This window comes from Pyxicephalus adspersus, chromosome 12 (genome assembly GCF_032062135.1).
Source record: "Pyxicephalus adspersus chromosome 12, UCB_Pads_2.0, whole genome shotgun sequence".
NCBI classification, from domain to species: domain Eukaryota; kingdom Metazoa; phylum Chordata; class Amphibia; order Anura; family Pyxicephalidae; genus Pyxicephalus; species Pyxicephalus adspersus.
Genome location: NC_092869.1, coordinates 3,050,066 through 3,067,886, shown reverse-complemented (window position 1 = coordinate 3,067,886; position 17,821 = coordinate 3,050,066). Strand labels below are relative to the sequence as shown.

At 40.5% G+C, this 17,821-nt stretch overlaps 1 protein-coding gene across 6 annotated transcripts in view; it reads left to right on the top strand.

Moving 5' to 3' along the window:
• The first annotated feature begins 7,233 nt into the window (after positions 1-7,233).
• Positions 7,234-17,821, top strand: part of LOC140342700 (NACHT, LRR and PYD domains-containing protein 3-like) — a 65,050-nt gene continuing 54,462 nt past the window's right edge. Inside the window, exons 1-2 of one of the 6 annotated variants that reach the window (XM_072429038.1) lie at positions 7,234-7,563; positions 15,680-15,769. In XM_072429038.1, coding sequence (XP_072285139.1) covers positions 7,542-7,563; positions 15,680-15,769 — 112 coding nt within the window. In that variant the 5' untranslated portion in view covers positions 7,234-7,541. Of the gene's footprint in view, positions 7,564-12,389; positions 12,556-15,679; positions 15,770-17,821 lie in introns of those variants that run through there. The other 5 variants (XM_072429040.1, XM_072429037.1, XM_072429042.1 and 2 more) reach the window with 5 other exon arrangements.

Sequence of the window (17,821 nt, the reverse complement as noted above, 5' to 3'; positions counted from 1 at the left end):
CTGATGCTGCTGCTGCCATCTCCACACTATGTCACCTTGCCGCTATATGGTCTACTGATGCTGCTGCTATCTCCACAATATGTCACCTTGCCGCTCTGTGGTCCCCTGATGCTGCTGCTGTCATCTCCACACTATGTCACCTTGCCGCTTTGTGGTTTACTGATGCTGCTGCTGCCATCTCCACACTATGTCACCTTGCTGCTCTGTGGTCTACTGATGCTGCTGCTGACATCCCCACACTATGTCCTTGTGCCACTCTGTGGTCTACTGATGCTGCCACCACCTCCAGACTCTGTAATTGTGCCAATCTGTGGCCTCCTGATGCTGTCGCCAACTCCAGACTCTGTCATTGTGCCACTCTGTGCTCTCCACCTGATGCTGCCGCTGACGCCACCTCCACACTATGTCCTTGTACCACTCTGTGGCCAGTTATCCGTGTGGTAATTTTTCTAACACTTCCTAACCCAAAAATGGTGCTGCCACCTCCACACTATGTCCTTGTGCCACTCTGTGTCCTACTGATGCTGCCGCCACCTCCACACTATGTCCTTGTGCCACTCTGTGGACCCCTGATGCTGTCGCCAAACTCCAGACTCTGTAATTGTGACACTCTGTGCTCTCCGCCTGATGTTGCTGCTGACGCCACATCCACACTATGTCCTTGTGCCACTCTGTGGCATCCTGATGCTGTTGCCAAACTCCAGACTCTGTCATTGTGCCACTCTGTGCTCTCCGCCTCCTCCCTGGGCTTGCCTTAGGACACCTGCGTTACTGTTTAACAGGTGTACCGCCCCAGTCAAACTCCCCACCTGTCACTGTGGGTGTGGGTCGCACCCGATGTACCCTGGGTGCTTGGAGCCAGAAGCGAGAGCCCCTTGGAGTCAAGTCCCCGCCTGATGCCACACATCAGATGCCAAGTGCTTCTTCTTTTACCCACCTTCATCAGCGGGTACTGGTGTTTCCAACCCAACACCCACTTTGTCACCGGGTCACTCTGTGGTCTCCTGATACTGCTGCTGCCATCTCCACACTATGTCACCTTGCCACTCTGTGGTATCCTCCTGATGCTGCTGCTGCTGCTTCTGCCATCTCCACACTATGTCACCTTGCCACTCTGTGGTATCCTCCTGATACTGCAGCCATCTCTAGACTCTGTCATTGTGCCACTCTGTAGCCTCCTGATGCTGTCGCCAACTCCAGACTCTGTCATTGTGGTCCTAGGCTCCTTGCCAAGAGACAACAGTATGCATGCACTTCTCCAACTGCGCAGAAGCTGAATTTGCTGAATGAACCCAGCTCACGTTCCCTATTAGTGGGTGAACAATCCAACGCTTGGTAAATTATGCTTCACAATGGTAATAAGAGCCAACATCGAAGGATCAAAAAGCGATGTCGCTATGAACGCTTGGCGGCCACAAGCCAGTTATCTGTCATTGCCTCCTGATGCTGCTGCCACCTCCAGACTCTACCATTGTGCCACTCTGTGGCCAGTTATCCCTGTAGTAATTTTTCTGACATCTTCTGCTCCTTTCTTCCCACCCGACTTAAAAAGATTTCTGGGTTGAGCACTGACTTCTAATGCCCTCCTTGCTCTGTCTCAGGGCCCAGTGCCTCCTCCTCCCAGTACCCAGCTCTAGACTAGACTCCAGCTCAACAGGGTCTTCTTTCCCCGCTGATTCCTCCAAGCCCAATCCCTTTCATGTGGTTTTGCTACATAGTAGGTAGGGACAGATTGGAATCTCGCTCATCCATTCATGTCTCCAATAGCTACAGCTTCTACACTGTCAACATAGTTGATGGCTTTATTTTGCAATGCCCTCCTTGCTCCGTCTCAGGGCCCACCACCTCCTCCTCCCAGTACCCAGCTCCAGATGCCAGACTAGACTCCAGCTCAAAAGGGTCTTCTTTCCCCACTGATTCCTCCAAACCCAATCCCTTTTATGTGGTTTCGCTACATAGTAGATAGGGACAGATTGGAATCTCGCTCATTCATTCATGTCTCCAATAGCTACAGCTTCCACATTGTCAACATAGGTGATGGCCTTAAAATCTAATGCCCTCCTTGCTCCGTCTCAGGGCCCACTGCCTTCTCCTCCCAGTACTCAGCTCTAGATGCCAGATTAGCTGAACAGGGTCTTCTTTCCCCACTGATTTCGCCAAGCCCATTCCCTTTTATGTGGTTTGCTACATAGTGAGTAGGGACAGATTGGAATCTCGCTCATCTATTCATGTCTCCAATAGCTACAGCTTCTACACTGTCCATATAGGTGATGGCCTCAACCACTAATGCCGTCCTTGCTCTGTCTCAGGGCCCACCGCCTCCTCCTCCCAGTACCCATCTCTAGATGCCATTTAACAATGCCATCCACACTTCTCAGGACCCAGCCCCTTCTCTTCCTACTTTCACTGATGCTGCCGCCTGCCCACTACCCAACTCTAGATGTTACTAATGCCGTCCAAATTTCGTCTTAGGGCCCACCGCCTCCTTCTTCTGCTTTTACTGATGCTGCCACCTGCCCAGGACCCTACTGGCGGCTAATTTTTGAACCAGAGGAACCCCCTCGTACCCCTGTCTGCCTCTACTCAGAGACTGTATAAAATCCAGCATGTTCCCTTGACTGCCCCATAAAATGGCCTTGCCAGCAACAGAAAAAAAGACAGTTTGTACAGTGTTGTACAGAGCTGGGGGAGTCTTGACATGTCTTTTTAAATGTATGTATAGGCTGTAGAAGCTCTACACAGTCCAAAAAAAAAACAATTTTTCCCCCATTGACTTTAATGGAGTTCGAATTTGACGTTCGATCACCCGAACAATAATGCATTATTCGACCGAATAGCGGTTAAATCGAATAGTGAGTTATTCGACCAACACTAGTGCTGACAACCTCTCCACTCTGGGGGGCTCTACTTGTATAAGCGGTTAATGGAAAAAGGTTCTGTAGGCATCTTTGTGGAATCAGCTGACAAGGGTGTAAAAGGAGTGCGCTTCTTCTTGATGCTAACATGGACCTGTAAGGCTGAGTTCATACTTGAGTTGTTTGGTCAGTTTTGGCCCTGAGACTGCCCAAATAAGTGAAGTGTGCAGTGATTAAACTCTCATTTTGTATTGGATTGGATACAGGAGTTTGTAAACACATGTGTTTTCAAACACATTTAGGCTAACATAGATAATTTACTGTATTAAACTGTGGGGGTTTATCAAATTAGGTGATATTGAAGGAACGAATTCTGTGTGAGTACTACAAATAACAGATTAGATGTAATATACTGAACATCCACAATATGGCGCACCTTCGGTTTTAAAGTCTAAGATCAGGGGTCGGCAAACTTTTGGTGGTGGGCAGTGGTGGGCAGAAGCACACTAGGCCGCGCTATGAATCCCCCCTATTGGCAGCGCCCGCTACCAAGGAATGCCCCCTGAAGTGAAATTTCATTCAGGGAGCGTTCCCAATTTACCGCAGCAGCCGTGGTATCACTGCCGGCTAAGGTAAATAGGAGGGCTTCGGCCCCCTGGCAGATCCAGCCGGCAACCCGCAGCTCCCGATCCGGATTAGGCCGGATCGGCCAGGGGGTGTTGGCTAGGCCTTCTCCAACTTCTGGCTAGGCCCTATCTGGCTGACCCGTGTTAGATAATGGAAAAGCAGACAGATGTTTATCCTTATATTGTGGATTGAGGTCTTAATTATACATATAAATACAAAGAGTTAAAGACATACCGTAGGAGTATGTGATGGTTTATACACAGTTAAAGGGTCTTTCCAAATTATATGGAAAGGAATCCTGGCAGAAAAATTTGTACTTTAGTTTTATCTTAAAGATCCTAATTCAACTTGTGTTCGAGTAATAAAAGAGAAAAAAGGTAAGTACTTACACTTGTCTAACTTCCAGAAGGAGAAAAAAAAGGGGGAAGAGAAGGGGGCAACCATCCAAAATAGGACCAGTGCTGTCTCCTGTCCGTCCTAAAATGAGTTAATGTCCAGGATAATTAGGTTGTACTGCGCGTGCGTGAATTGTCGAGTAATATGGGTGAATTAACACAGTTAATTAACTTAAAGCTCCCTTTAGGGTGCATTTGGACACTTGAATCCCCCACAAGGGGATATTTTACATGGGATGACCCCCTGGCATACCTGAAGTTGTTTTTGACCGATGAAGTTATCGAAAAAATTGTTGTGGAGACAAACAGGTAAGCCGCTCTTGTGTTTGCTAACTTTTTGAATTTTTTTGCTAATTTTATTTTAATGCCAACATGAATGCTGCTCTGTGATACCTTAATTGGCAGATTCGCGCCCCCTATTGCTCATTATTATCAAGGCAGGAATCCGGCTGGCAGTGAGGAGGCGAGTGTACGAGCGCACTCGACTCCGGACCGAGGGAAACCGCGCTCGCTGGTCGCTCGTACTTTCGCTCTTCCAGCGAGTGCGGATTTTATTGATGAATCAGGGTGACTATATTTAATTGTGAAGCCCCAGTGAGGATAGCTAGGAACATGACTTTGGACTTTCTAAAGCTTTGCGTGATATATCGAGCTATATAAATACTGGATAATAAGAATAACTATCTGCCCTCCATACTCCTCGTTATTCAATCTGCTCTCCAGCCTTCCTTTTATTACATCTGCCCTCCAGCCTCCTCTTAACTCATTCTGCTCTCCTGCTTTCACTTTATTAATCCGTCATCCAGCCTTCCCTTCATTACATTTGCCCTTCAGCCTTTCGTATTAATAAATCTGCCCTCCAGCCTGTTCCTCATTCAGTTTGCCCTCCAACCTGTACTTTATTAAATCTGCCCTTCTGCCTCCCCTTCATTACATCTGCCTTCCAGACTCCTCTTCATTCAATCTGCCCTCCAACCTTTCATTAAGTTTGCTCTCTAGCCTTCCTTTCATTCAGTCTGCCCACCAGGCCCCATTTGTTAAATTTCCCTCCAGCCTTCACTTGATTAGATTTACTCCTAAGCCTATTTTTATTTAGTCTGCCTTCGACCTTTGCTTTATTATATTCCTTCTCCAACCTCTTCTTTAATAGATCAGCCCTCCAACCTCTGCTTTATTAAATCTGCTCTCTAACCCTCCTTTTTTTAAATCTGTCCTCCAGTCTCCCCTTTAGCCTTGTACAGTTGTACAGATTGGATCTAATGAAAATTAAAAAGGTTTTATTTTATTGTCATTGTTGTGATGAGATCAAAAGTGCTGTGAGGTTTATATCTCCAACTGATATGTTATAGAAAGGGAAGAATATGGAGATTGTATAATCATGCATATGGTCAGCTATAGATAAGCTTATGGACTGGTCTGGATACCAACTTATTTACTGGGCTTACACCTTCTTTTTTATTATTATTAATATTATGATTAAACATTATTTATGCAACACCAACATATTACGCAGTACCTTTAGGCTATGTACTCATGTTAGGTTATTGTCGATAGAATTTTTCACAATCTTTTCTAAAACTGAAAGATGCATGAACGAACGCTGATTCACTTCCGATACTAGCCCTGAGGCAATAATCAGACAAGAATCACCTGGCCTGTGTACATAGCCTTAGTGAATTAACAGCAAAGGAAAAATGAACTTAAATGCCATCGAAGTTACTTGGCTTACCCAGTGTTAGCGCCTGAAATATATATATATATATATATATATATATATATATATATATATACCTCTCTTCCAGAATGAGAACGCTTTACCTCTCTTAGACAAGTCTCCTTTAAGACTGACATTTGTTCCTGCTCTTCAGAATAAGGTCGGAGCTTTCCTTTACTGTTTATCATTGCACAGTGTTTTTTGCAAAAGAGACATTTTTGTGTTCAGGAAAAAATAAACTTTAAAGTAAAAGGGACAGTTTATAGTATATGGACTCCAAGTATTTAAAGTGAATGTCATTTATTGCCTGCATTTACTGCTATTATGTTTAAAGTGAAAGTCATTTATTTCTGCATTTGTCAGTTTTGCATTTAAAGTGACAGGTCCTTATTATTCATATTTATTGGTATAGCATATAAAGTAAAATGGCTGAGCCTAGCATTACCACACCGCTGTTAGACAAGGCAAAAATAGATAGAGTAGAAAGGGAAGAGCAAGAGAACCTGTCTGAGGCAGAAAATCTGATGTAGTCTCGCCTGAAACAAATATGGCCCCAACAGGTGAACTAAGACGTTCATCACGTGACAGAAGGCCAACCCAAAAGGTGCTAGAAAATTTGGAGCAAGAGGCAGCATCTTTAAACCTACTACTTTTATGGAACGGTATTAGAGGAATTATAGAGTAAAGACAGTCTGATAAGAATAAAGAGAGACAGAGATAATAATTCTTCTAATGCCACAGCGCACAAGGCACCTCATGGTGCTGCGCCTGCCATAATAGGCAATATCAAGTTAGAGACAGCTACTAATGTAGTCACCACATTCTTAAAATGTACGGTTATCCATTATTATCCTGTACGCAATCATTTTTTTATAATGAAATAAAGGTTTTTTACTAAGACCCTAGACTATTGGTTGTTTGTCAAGCCTGTGATTGACAATAAATGTATAGTGAGAAGAGAGAAAGGCAGGCTTTTTTGGCGAGCTTAATAGGATTGTGTATATTTTAATTCATGACACTGCATCACAAAACAAATTGTGTGCTACTTGATGTAATCCATGTGTCCTATACTGAATCAAGTGTGCTTAATACAAATTTGACATTATGAAAAGGTGGTTTTGTGTTGCAACAACATAAACAATTACACATAATTAACCTGACTCCTTGTTCAACACACATGTACACATCAGAAGTGTTTCAGGCACTTGCTTTTGCATTTGTGGCTCTCCGCTGTCTCCTATTGCAGAAACCAGCAGTAGTTGCTCATCATTTTGGGGTTGCACGGGCCTTAATATCTTGTTTCCATAACAGGAATGTCCTGATGGAACGTTCCCCTTTGTTCATCACTCACATCACCCAAATATAATTAATTTAAAACTAATTTTAAGTAACATTTGGCAGCCAAGTTGATATTATGCTTTTAGCATGTTGTTCACGAGTTCAGCATGATTTTCAGCTTGCTGGTTGCCCAGAAAGTTTAGTGCAACTAGTACAAATGAATCCAAAGCAGCAAGTTCAAGTGGCTTGAGTTTGTCTCCGAATGTGGCATCACGTATTAAATTGCAGATTTGGGGACCAACAACAATGCCTGCTTTCAGTTACCATCTGTTATAACTTTTCCAAACTTGTCCTTCAGTTACTGAAAACCCATACTATCACGATCCATTGCAATGACAAAGTTTTTCAATAATCTAAGTTTAATATTAAGTGGCGGAAGGTGAACTTTTTGTGGATTAATGAGTGATTTATGCTTCACGTTGTACTGGCCAACAGTGTGTTCACGGAGTGCCACCACCTTCAGGTCACCACAAAAGTTTTGCTTGTTTTCTGAATAGGTAATCCATGGATTTGTATGTCTCTTTCATTTCCTCGGCATGAGCAAGAGGAACAGAAGGTTTTTCGTTAACTTTATGCAGCAATACAGCTTTCAAACTTGCTTTGCTCGAGTCTATGAACAATCTCCACTACTCTGGTATGTATTCACAACCTAACTCCTTCGTCAGACCACTCACATCGGTACAGAAGCCAAATTCGTTTTCCACCTTGTAATAATCTGCAAACTTTGTGTGACGATCACGAAAGTGTGAAGTTGTCTTCCCTTTTTGTACCAAATTCCACTCCTTTTAAGGCGATTTCCTATTGATCCCAAACCAATATTTCCCTATCGTGACCTCTGTTTTCAATGCGTTGGGAGCAGTGATTAACACAACACGCATCTTAAGCATATGTAGTTATATCACTTCTTCTCAAATCTTTATTATCACATCACAGTTTATATAGTCAGACAACCAGGTGGAAGACACTTGGAAGTTAGTCAGTAACAAGAAACTTAATTAACAACTTCTCTGAGCAAGATGTTTCAAGGTAAGAAGCTTCAAGGTAAGGATGGAGCAAATATTGACCTACTGATAAGGAGGATATAACTAGTTACAGACACAACTCAATTATTTGCAAAATATAGCAAGGACACAAAAACAACTTAAATGCAAAACTCAGCAAAATTATATTCCTTTCAGTTCCCTTCCTTTATCCTTGAACAAAGGATAACTACCTGCCTTCATACCTTTGTTCCTTTACATGCTTATAAACAGCCTCAGGTTCTTCGGCATACATAACTAAAGGAAGATGAATGATTCGTGATTTTCATATTGACAGTAACAATTTCAGGGAGTCATAGGTTTGACAGGTATTACAAAAGTTAAAGGGCTCATGAGATAAACGTATATCACTTTCAATAACCTCAGTGTCATTATAGATATTGCTAAAGACTCTAAGCAGCATGCTGATTGGAGTAGAGACAGCAATCAAACAAGAAGTAACCATATCTTGAGTACTATGCATATCAGATAGACAAAAACTAGAACTATTATATATTTCTTTGGCAAGACGTTTCCATATGTTACCCTGGAAATCAGTCCAATCACTATACTTAAGTAATCGCTGGTGCATGGACAGAGTAGAGTAATTCTTTAGGTTATGGCTTGTTTGGGGACAAACAAAGGGCAAGTCTTGAGGATGATAGTGGCAAGTTGTACAGGACAGAATATGATAATTAGGGCTCCAAAACTGCAGACAAGCATCCGGGCTGGTACTCGTGGATCAAGTAGCATCATCCTGGCAGTTGGATCGGCGGTGCCTTTTTCACTCTTGAAGCGTGTATCCAGGTGGGTCCTCCACTGGTCAGCACGGCTGTTCTAGTGATGGCGTGCATGGTGACCGGAGGTCCAAAGGTTGGTTCCAAGGATTTGTGCTTGTGCAGAGCTTTAACAAACACGTCTCCGGGCTTGAATGGGTGCGTCAGTTGATCTGTAGGGAAAGGAAAAGAGAGAGAGATATCTCCGTAGTTGGTGTTCAATTTTCAATAAATTTAGCTACACATTGGTCTTGGATTTTTTGGAGATCCCTGGGTATTAAAGATAAAGGGTCTGTAGCCCAGGGGGTGGGAAAAGGTCTTCCCATTAAAATTTCAAAAGGTGACAGCTTCATAACTGGGTTGGGTGTCATTCTTATTTCTGATAGTACGGCTGGTAGGTATTGGTTCCACTTATGGAATGTCCCTCCAGTAAATTTCCTAAGTTTGTCTTCGTCTTTCAGTGTCCTATTTGTCCTTTCTACTACTCCAGCACTCTGGGGGTGATATGGGATGTGGACCTTCCATTCTATGTTCATCATTTTTTAAATCTCCTGTGTGAATTGGAAGTGAATGGAGTTGCATTGTCTGAGCTTTTTCTCACCGGGCATCCAAATCTGGGGATGATCTCCTTGCATAGTATCTTAGCTACTGTCCTTGCATTTTCTTTCCTGACTACAAAAGCTTTTACCCACACGCTGAATCAGTCTGTAATTACTAACATTATTGACATCCATTTGGAAGCCTTTGGCATGTGTGTGAAGTCAATTTGTAACTCTTGAAATGGACCCTGTGGAGGTAACAAATGTTCATGTTGTCCTGGTTCTTCCCTTGCACATTATTTCTGGCACATGTTAAACAGCGAGAAAGTATGTTTTGTGTGTGTTCCTTTAAATTCTGGGCACAAAATTGCTTGTGTATTTCTTGTGTCCCATACCATGCATTTGAAAACAATGAGGGGTCCTGCTATTTGGGGCAGCCCTACTATCCTTCCTTTTGACCAGATTCCAAAGGAATCTAGGGTCAATCCTTCCTTTTCCCAGAATTCAATGTCCTGTGGGGTGGCGAAGGACTGTAATTGTGTTAGAAGTGTGTTGGTTTCAGTGGAAGCTCGGATGGCAAGAAGTGTATCGGGGGGCTAGTGGTCGGGTCTTAGAGACATATGCCACAGGCCACAATTTACCTCCATGCATCTGAGCAAGCACAGCAGCCATGGTTTTACAATACTCTCTTGCATACAATACAAATGGTACATTGAAATTCGGCATTCCCAATGCAGGGGCGGAGGTCAGGGATTCTTTTAACACCACAAATGCTTTAGTCATTTTATCAGACCATTGAATGTTATTAGGGGCACTGGGGTGGTACTAGGACTGGGCTGTGAGTCCCAATACGAGCAGTCAGGAATCCAGGGTCTGCAAAAATTGATCATGCCAAAAAAGCTGAGGAGCTGTTTCTTTGTCTGTGGGCAAGGCAGACTGGTAATGGCATGTACATGGCTGGGGGCCAGCAGTTGGTATTCTGGGGTTAAAAGCATTCCCAGGAATGTAACCTGTTGCAGACAGAACTGAACCTTTTCTGTGACACCCTCTGTCTCCCTTTTCCAGGAAAACACAACAATGACACCTTGTCCCTCTGACATGCCTCCTGAGAGGGGCTGAGGGCTACTGTACATAACAATAAAGTGGAACCATGCTGCCGCTGCCAGTTGGCAAGTACCTGCAGGAGGGAGTCAACAAAGCCAGACTTAATATGAATACAAGTATATATAAGATAAATATCCATGATCCTTGTAAAGGAGTATTAATACAACTTAAAAACAGACTCGTAGATGAAATATATAAAAAATATATATAATGTAGTTTAGGGTTGATATGTACTGAAATATGTCTATTGGTCAGTGTGTATATAGTTAAAGAAAAGAAACTTACATTGTCACTGTAGTTCATGCAGGAATGTTAGATGAGAGCAAGGGAGTTGATCAGATGTAAAATGTGCTCAGGTAAGTGATTCCAAAAAAGGTGACTAAATTACAAGAATATCTTAGGTGATATTATTCAGAGATGACAATGCTCATAATAATACATGTTATTTAGAGCATTGGGACTTAGTTAAATATTTGTGGCTGCAGATGGCTAAACATATTAGAGGGAGGAGGGCCTGATATCGGCAAACTTTCCCCCTGGAAATTTAAAAATAAAATCCCTTAAAGAGTAAGGACAATCATATATATCAAAATTTGGTTTATTAATATGTAATAGTTGTGGATGAAAACGATAAGGAATGGAATAATTATTATTATAATTATTCTAGCCACTTACTTTTTAGGTTAAATTCGTATAGGTAGATTAGATCACGGGTGTCTACCTAAAATTGAAGGTGATAGTACCTTTATGGGGATGGAGTTAACAACCAAGATTTTATCTATAGTAAAATAGACATAATAATTTATTCATATAGCAGTTTTAAATGGTCAGTAGGGGGCGTCCTAGCTCCAATTTGAATATATTATGTACCTGGTAAATGTAATTCCAGGTAAATGTAATTTCAGTTATATGACAAATTACTTGGAAACCAGAATTCTAGGGTCTCTAGAGGGATAGGATAGTAAGCACAAAATCCTGTGTCACAAAATTGATTGTTCTAGAAATTGTTAATCTGAGGAAAATCAGTATAAATTATTATATTAATATTAAATTAATTAATTACTTGATGAACACACTTGTCAACAGGAAGAATAAAAGTAAAGGTAAGGATATATAAAAAGATTTACGTACATGTAGGTTGTATTATGCAGAAGGATGTGGTGCCTGCAGTCAGTCCAAGTGAAGGACCTGATTGCCTGTAACAGCATCCTTATAAACATGTTGAAATAAGCAAAAAATGCAAGCTGAAGAACATAAATGTGATAAAATGGTGTTAAGTATAATATGTGTCAAAAAATATAATGTGAATAGTCGGTGTGTCAATTATGGAGAATAGAAGAGTAGATTTAGACAATATGTATCTGTAGAAAAAGCATTACAGACCATGTTATATTTGCGTAGAAAAAGACATATAAACATGACTATGATCATAATATAGTAACACATTGAAGCTGATCAACTATGTCCACAGAGGTGCTACTACAACATCTATATGTATATATCGACACTGCATTAAGATGAAAGTAACAATATATAATGTGAAACATAAAACAATATTTATGTGAGAGTACATGATATATAACAAAAAAATTGCGCAACACAAAGAATGAAAAATGAAAATTTTTCCATCAGAAAAACACGGGTTACTTTTTAATTAAAAACAGTTTTCAATGGTGGCAAGGTGGCTCCGAGGTTATCCTTCTGGTCTTTTCAGCACTAGGTCCCAGGTTTTAATCTCAGGCAGGAAGTTATCTTCAAGGAGTTTGTACATTCTGAAAATTAACCCCGAGCCACACTTGGGAACACCGCCAGGGAAGGTAAAGACATATGACTGAGGCAGATTTTGAGCCTTTATGGAGTAGCTAGTAACAGCAATAGCAGCTTCCATCATCTCTCAGTGATACATTTATCATCATGATAACTCATCTGCAAATTCTGTGCAGACCTGCAGGCAGAAGTGATGAAATATAGAAACTGAAAGCATTTACATTTACATACATTCCTATACCCCGCCCTTTGCATTCTCCATTTTGGGCTAAGCTGCCCCTCACAAAAGGACCTTTAAGAAAAAGCTGATTATATTCCTCTAAATAAGGACAACTACAAGACACAGGATGGATCATCCAGATGTATCATAAGAGCAATCTGCAGATTGTCTAATCCTGAAATCTCTCCCTATTTGCGCTTGGTAAGATGAAACACAATCATGTTCTGTGTACAATGTTTGTTCTGTGTACAATAATGTGAGTACTATACAGCTACATATATGACACATTGGTAATACTGATTGATAATTTGTAGATTGTAGGTTTCTCATCTGCATGTGGGAAGCTATCTTGGATCGCGCCTTCCCCTGACACCCCACCATGGTTACCTGCCTAAGGCTTAGTCTACACGGACGTTTTCCCCAGCGTTTAACCTGAGGCTTTAAAAGCCCATGTTGGAATTCTTATTTATTACACTTAGCTACTCTACACCAGGACGTTTCCTTGAGGCACGTTTTTGAGGGATATAGAAAACGTTACTTGCAACGTTTTAAAACTTAAATGCAGGAAACCGCTTGAAAACGCTTACAAGCTTTTTATGAAAGCTTTCATTGAAAACAGTGGGGGCCTTTATAATCGTTTTTAGGAGGACTTTGGAATCTGGAAGCTCCCTTTAATAAGGAGACTCCTTAAAAATAGGACGAGGCTTTATTGGTAAAGTATTTTATTGAATATGTGTGTTTTCTGTAACTTAAACTTTTTTTTTTACAGGTTATCCCACAATAAAAGGATGATTCCTATGGCTGCATTCATGACATGAGCACAGCCGTGGGACTCCTGACAGTGTAGGTTTCCCAGGCACTAGAGGACAAATGAGGACAAGTCTTCCTATTCACCTCTAATGCTTTGTGATTGGCTGCTGAAGGCAGCTAATTCAGCACTAGACTTGAATGGGGAGACTTGTCCCCATTGTCTTGTTTTATAGCAATAACAACAATAATTACTACCATGGAGAAGGAAGGATGGGCGTTTACTTTGACGGAACTTCTAGTGGGCTGGAAGTAATGTAAAATGCCAATGTTATATTTCAGCTCTACAAAAAGTTTTCACTGTATGAATTTTGTTACCTGTGCAGCAAGGTATAAAGAATATCTGTTAAAGTTACTATGTACTAGTATGTATGTAGTCCCTTACAACAAACTTCATATTTGCCATCAAAAGATTTTGTTATATCTGTTTGATAAGTTCAAAAACTACCTGTTGGTTTGCCAGAATTCTCTCTTAAACAATAATCTAACAGGGAAGAGGCACTAAATACATGTTCTAACACTGCTATGGCTCTGGGAAGGGCAGGAACTCCTATCTCACACAGCCACTCCTGCTCACATGCTTTATAATCAGGAGGAAGAAATTACCTAACAATAATTCCAACATGTATGTACATAGGAACTTAAAATGTTTCCTAAATGTGATGGGACTTTGAGATGTTTATTCTTTAAAGATGGTGCTGACTCCATTTGGTTCTATTTGAAATTGATGCATTGTTTTTAGGTAAACATAAGATCCCTATTGCAGCACAAATTGGGAATAATATGGATCATTTTAATGTTTATGTTCTTTCAGCACTAAAGATAGAATTGGTACTCCTTTAACAAGCTGGCCAGTAAACCCGACCTTGGTTCGGGTCTATCGATTTTACAAAAATCGATAAACCCGAACTTTTCTTACTGTGTAAATCCCTAACACTTACCTGGTCCCCGCTGCGATGATTCGTTCTGTCCAGCGTCGATCGAAAAAAAAAATACTCACCTTCTCCCCGCAGCTCCTCCGGAGATGTCTTCTGTCTTCATCCGGCGAGTGCAGTGACGATCACCGGGGTTTCCCGGTGACGTCGCTGCATGCGTCGGTGCGGGAGGCGGGGCGGGAAATTCAAAATTTTGTATTCAGTTCCTTTGCATTGAACTCAATACAAAAAAGCTGTATTGAGTGCAATACAAATAAATCATTATATAATATATATATAATTGTATTATATATATATTATATAGGCTACTGTACATTACATTATACACTATTTTTTTTATTTAAAGATTTTTTTTATGTTTTATAAAAAAAAAAATGTATTAATAAATTTATAAAATTTTGGGCATATTTCGGTGAGGTATGCGGTAATTAGGTGAATTATAAGTAATTATTCAGTAATTCGGGTAATTATAGCCTACAATCTAAAATAAATTTCCATGCAAAAAATTTACCACTTTTTGCATGGAAGTACAGAAGTTTGGAAAGAATTAGAATACCCGGTGTTCGCGTACGCGTCCCTCGGCGATTCCTGATGATGTCCGTGTGTGCGCCCGTCGATGGGGGTCGTAGCGGGAAATTCAAATATTTTCTATTGGATTAAATACCAAGTCCTGTATCCAATCCAATACAAAATAATACAAAATATATTTATGTGGTTTTGTCTATAGGTATGTGACGCTGAACTGTTGGACACTAGGGAGGTTTTTAGAAAAATATATTACTATACAGTATACCGAATTATCACATTTTCAGTATTTTTGATTTATGTATTCTTGTTTAAGCTAATTTTTGTGTATTTTATTTAATTTTATTTAAAGTAAATATGTTTTTATACATGATTGTGTGTTTCAAACATTTTTTTATATTCATGATATCTACTAGACCCTTGTTCGGACATATTTCTGTAAGTTACAGGTCTACAATTTAAAAAAAAAAAATCATGAAAAACAGTGTACCGCTTTTGGTACAGAAATCCAGACATCAGTGTAACGCCCAGGTGGTTAATAGGAAAAATGATAATGTTATGTTGTAATGTTATATTATTATTATTATTAATATTATTAGTCAGGGTTTATATAGCATCAACATATTATGCAGCACTGTACATTAAATAGGGGTTGCAAATGACAGTCAAATACAGACAGTGACACAGGAGGAGAGGACCCTTCCCCTGAAGAGCTTACAATTTAGTAGGTGGGGGAATTAAACACAATAGGTTGGGAGATATGTAGTGGTGGAAAGTACGGTTTCAAAAGACAGAAGAAGATTGGTGGGCAAGTTTGAAAAAATGGGTTTTGAGCGCTCTTTTAAAGGAGCAGAAAGTAGGAGCAAGTCGAAAAGGATTGGGAAGACTATTTCAGAGAATTGGGGCGGCTCTAGAAGTCTTGGAGCTGTGCGTGTGATGAGGTTATGAGAGAAAATCATTAGTAGGTCAATGGAGGAGCATTTTTTATTTTAATCTATTGGTATATAAAAATCTGTTATATATGATGATGATGACAATGATGGTGTTGGTGTGTCTAGGGGTGCAGAGTGGTGGCTGGAATTCTGGTGTAGAAGATCCCACAGCTTTGGAAAAGATGTTTGGGGGATTGGGAGCAATCTTTAGACCAGGTGAGCAGAAATCAATAACTGTTTGTCATTTATTCCTTTATATGATCAGTTTTAGACAAATATGACTTATTACACAAAGCAAAAAAAAAAGCAGTTTTTTAAAGTATAGATAAACTCAACAACAGAAATGTATTACATTGTAGCTTACCAGTTCTCAGATGTAGTGGCCCTATTTGGTGATAATACATGCTCTTCTACTTCTTCTACTAAAGGGTGTATTACATGCATTCACCAGGGTATTTGAAAAATGCCTCGAGGATTTTGGTCCTTATTGACATGACATTACTCAAGTTGCTACACATCTGTCAGCTGCACATCCATAGTGCAAATCCCCCATTCAAGTATATCCCAAAAGTGCAATTTTGGATTGAAATATGGTAACTGTGGTGGTTGTTTGAGTGCAATGAACTCATTGGCATGATTATTATTATACAGTATTTATTTAGCACCATCATATTACACAGCACTGTACAAAGACCATAGTCATGTCACTAACTGTCCCTCAAACAAGCTCACAATCTAATGTCTCTATCATAGTCATATATCATCAATTTAGGGGGAAGCCAATTAACCTAACCACAATTTGTGGGAGGAAATTGGAGTACCCAGTTGGAGGAAACCCACACAGAGAAGGGGAAAACCTGCAAACTCCATGCAGACAGTGTCCTGGCTGGGATTCAAACCTGGGACCTAGTGCTGCAAAGAGTGCTAACCCCTGAGCCACCGTGCTGCCCATATGATCAGTTTGAGTTGATTTGAGCTTTTTGACATGATGTGTTATCCTGCTGGAAGTAGCATTTAGAAGATGGACATGGTCAGTCAGTAAGGCTGTGGCATTTATATTGTGCTGTTTGTACCAAAAGGCCCAAAGTGTGCCAAAAAATATCTCCTACACAATTACACCTCAACTACTAGCCTGAACCATAGATACAAGGCAGGATGGATCCATGTTAATGATACCAAATTCTGAACCAAACACCCAAATGTTACAGCAGAAATCAGGAATCATCAGACCAGGCAACATTTTTCCAATCTTCTATTGTCCAAGTTTGGTAAAACTTTGCAAACTGTAGCCTCAGGTGCCTGTTCTTGGCAGACAAGAGTGGCACCCAGTGTGGTCTCCTGCTGCTGTAGCTCATTTGCTTCAACGTTAGGTGTGTGAGATGCTCTTCTGCAAACTTTGGTTGTAACAAGTGGTTATTTGAGTTACTGTTACCTTTCTATCAATTTTAGCCAGTTTGACCTTTCTCCTCTGACCACTGGCATCATCATGGTCTTTTCAGCCAAAGAACTTCTACTCACTAAGAAGTTTTTGTTTTTTGGTCCATGGTATGTAAAAACTAAAGATGGTTGTGAATGAAAATCCCAGCTGATCAACAGTTTCTGAAATATTCAAACCAACCTGTCTTGCACCAATAGTCATGCCACAATCAAAGTCAATTTAGTTTTCCACTCTGATGATCAATGATCGGCTTGTCAATTACTCCATGCCTAAATGTATTGAGTTGTCCTGTGTTTGACTGATTAGACATAGACCAATGTTCCATCATTCTGGAAGAAGTCCCTAAGGCTTCCATGAACCAAAGACAGTTAGTAGGTTCCTATTTCTTATACGTCCTGTATGCTATTGAATTGCTGTGGTTAATCAGGTTGAACCTTTGGAACACAATATCCACAAATCCTGTGGTACATTACTTGTATTTCACAATATTTATGGAAAGGACTAGATCATCAGTTGTTTTAGTTTCTGCCTATATCACTTCTCAGAGAAAATATCACCCAGTCTCCAGTACATGGAGTGTAAAACATGTAACTGAAAGATATACATGAGAGATGTTCAAAATATTTTTGTTTGTTTAATTTTCTGTTTATTTTCTGTTTAATTGTGGTGTATAAGGGGGTAGGTAAGGACTCCTCAACATGCTTATGAGAATATTAAATCAAGCTTTCTGATTTAATTATATATTTGTGAGCCATTTACTGGGTTTCTCTGCTTTACTATGCAATGCAGGCAGGTCATGGCTGGTGGGAAGGACTGAGAGAGCTGTATGT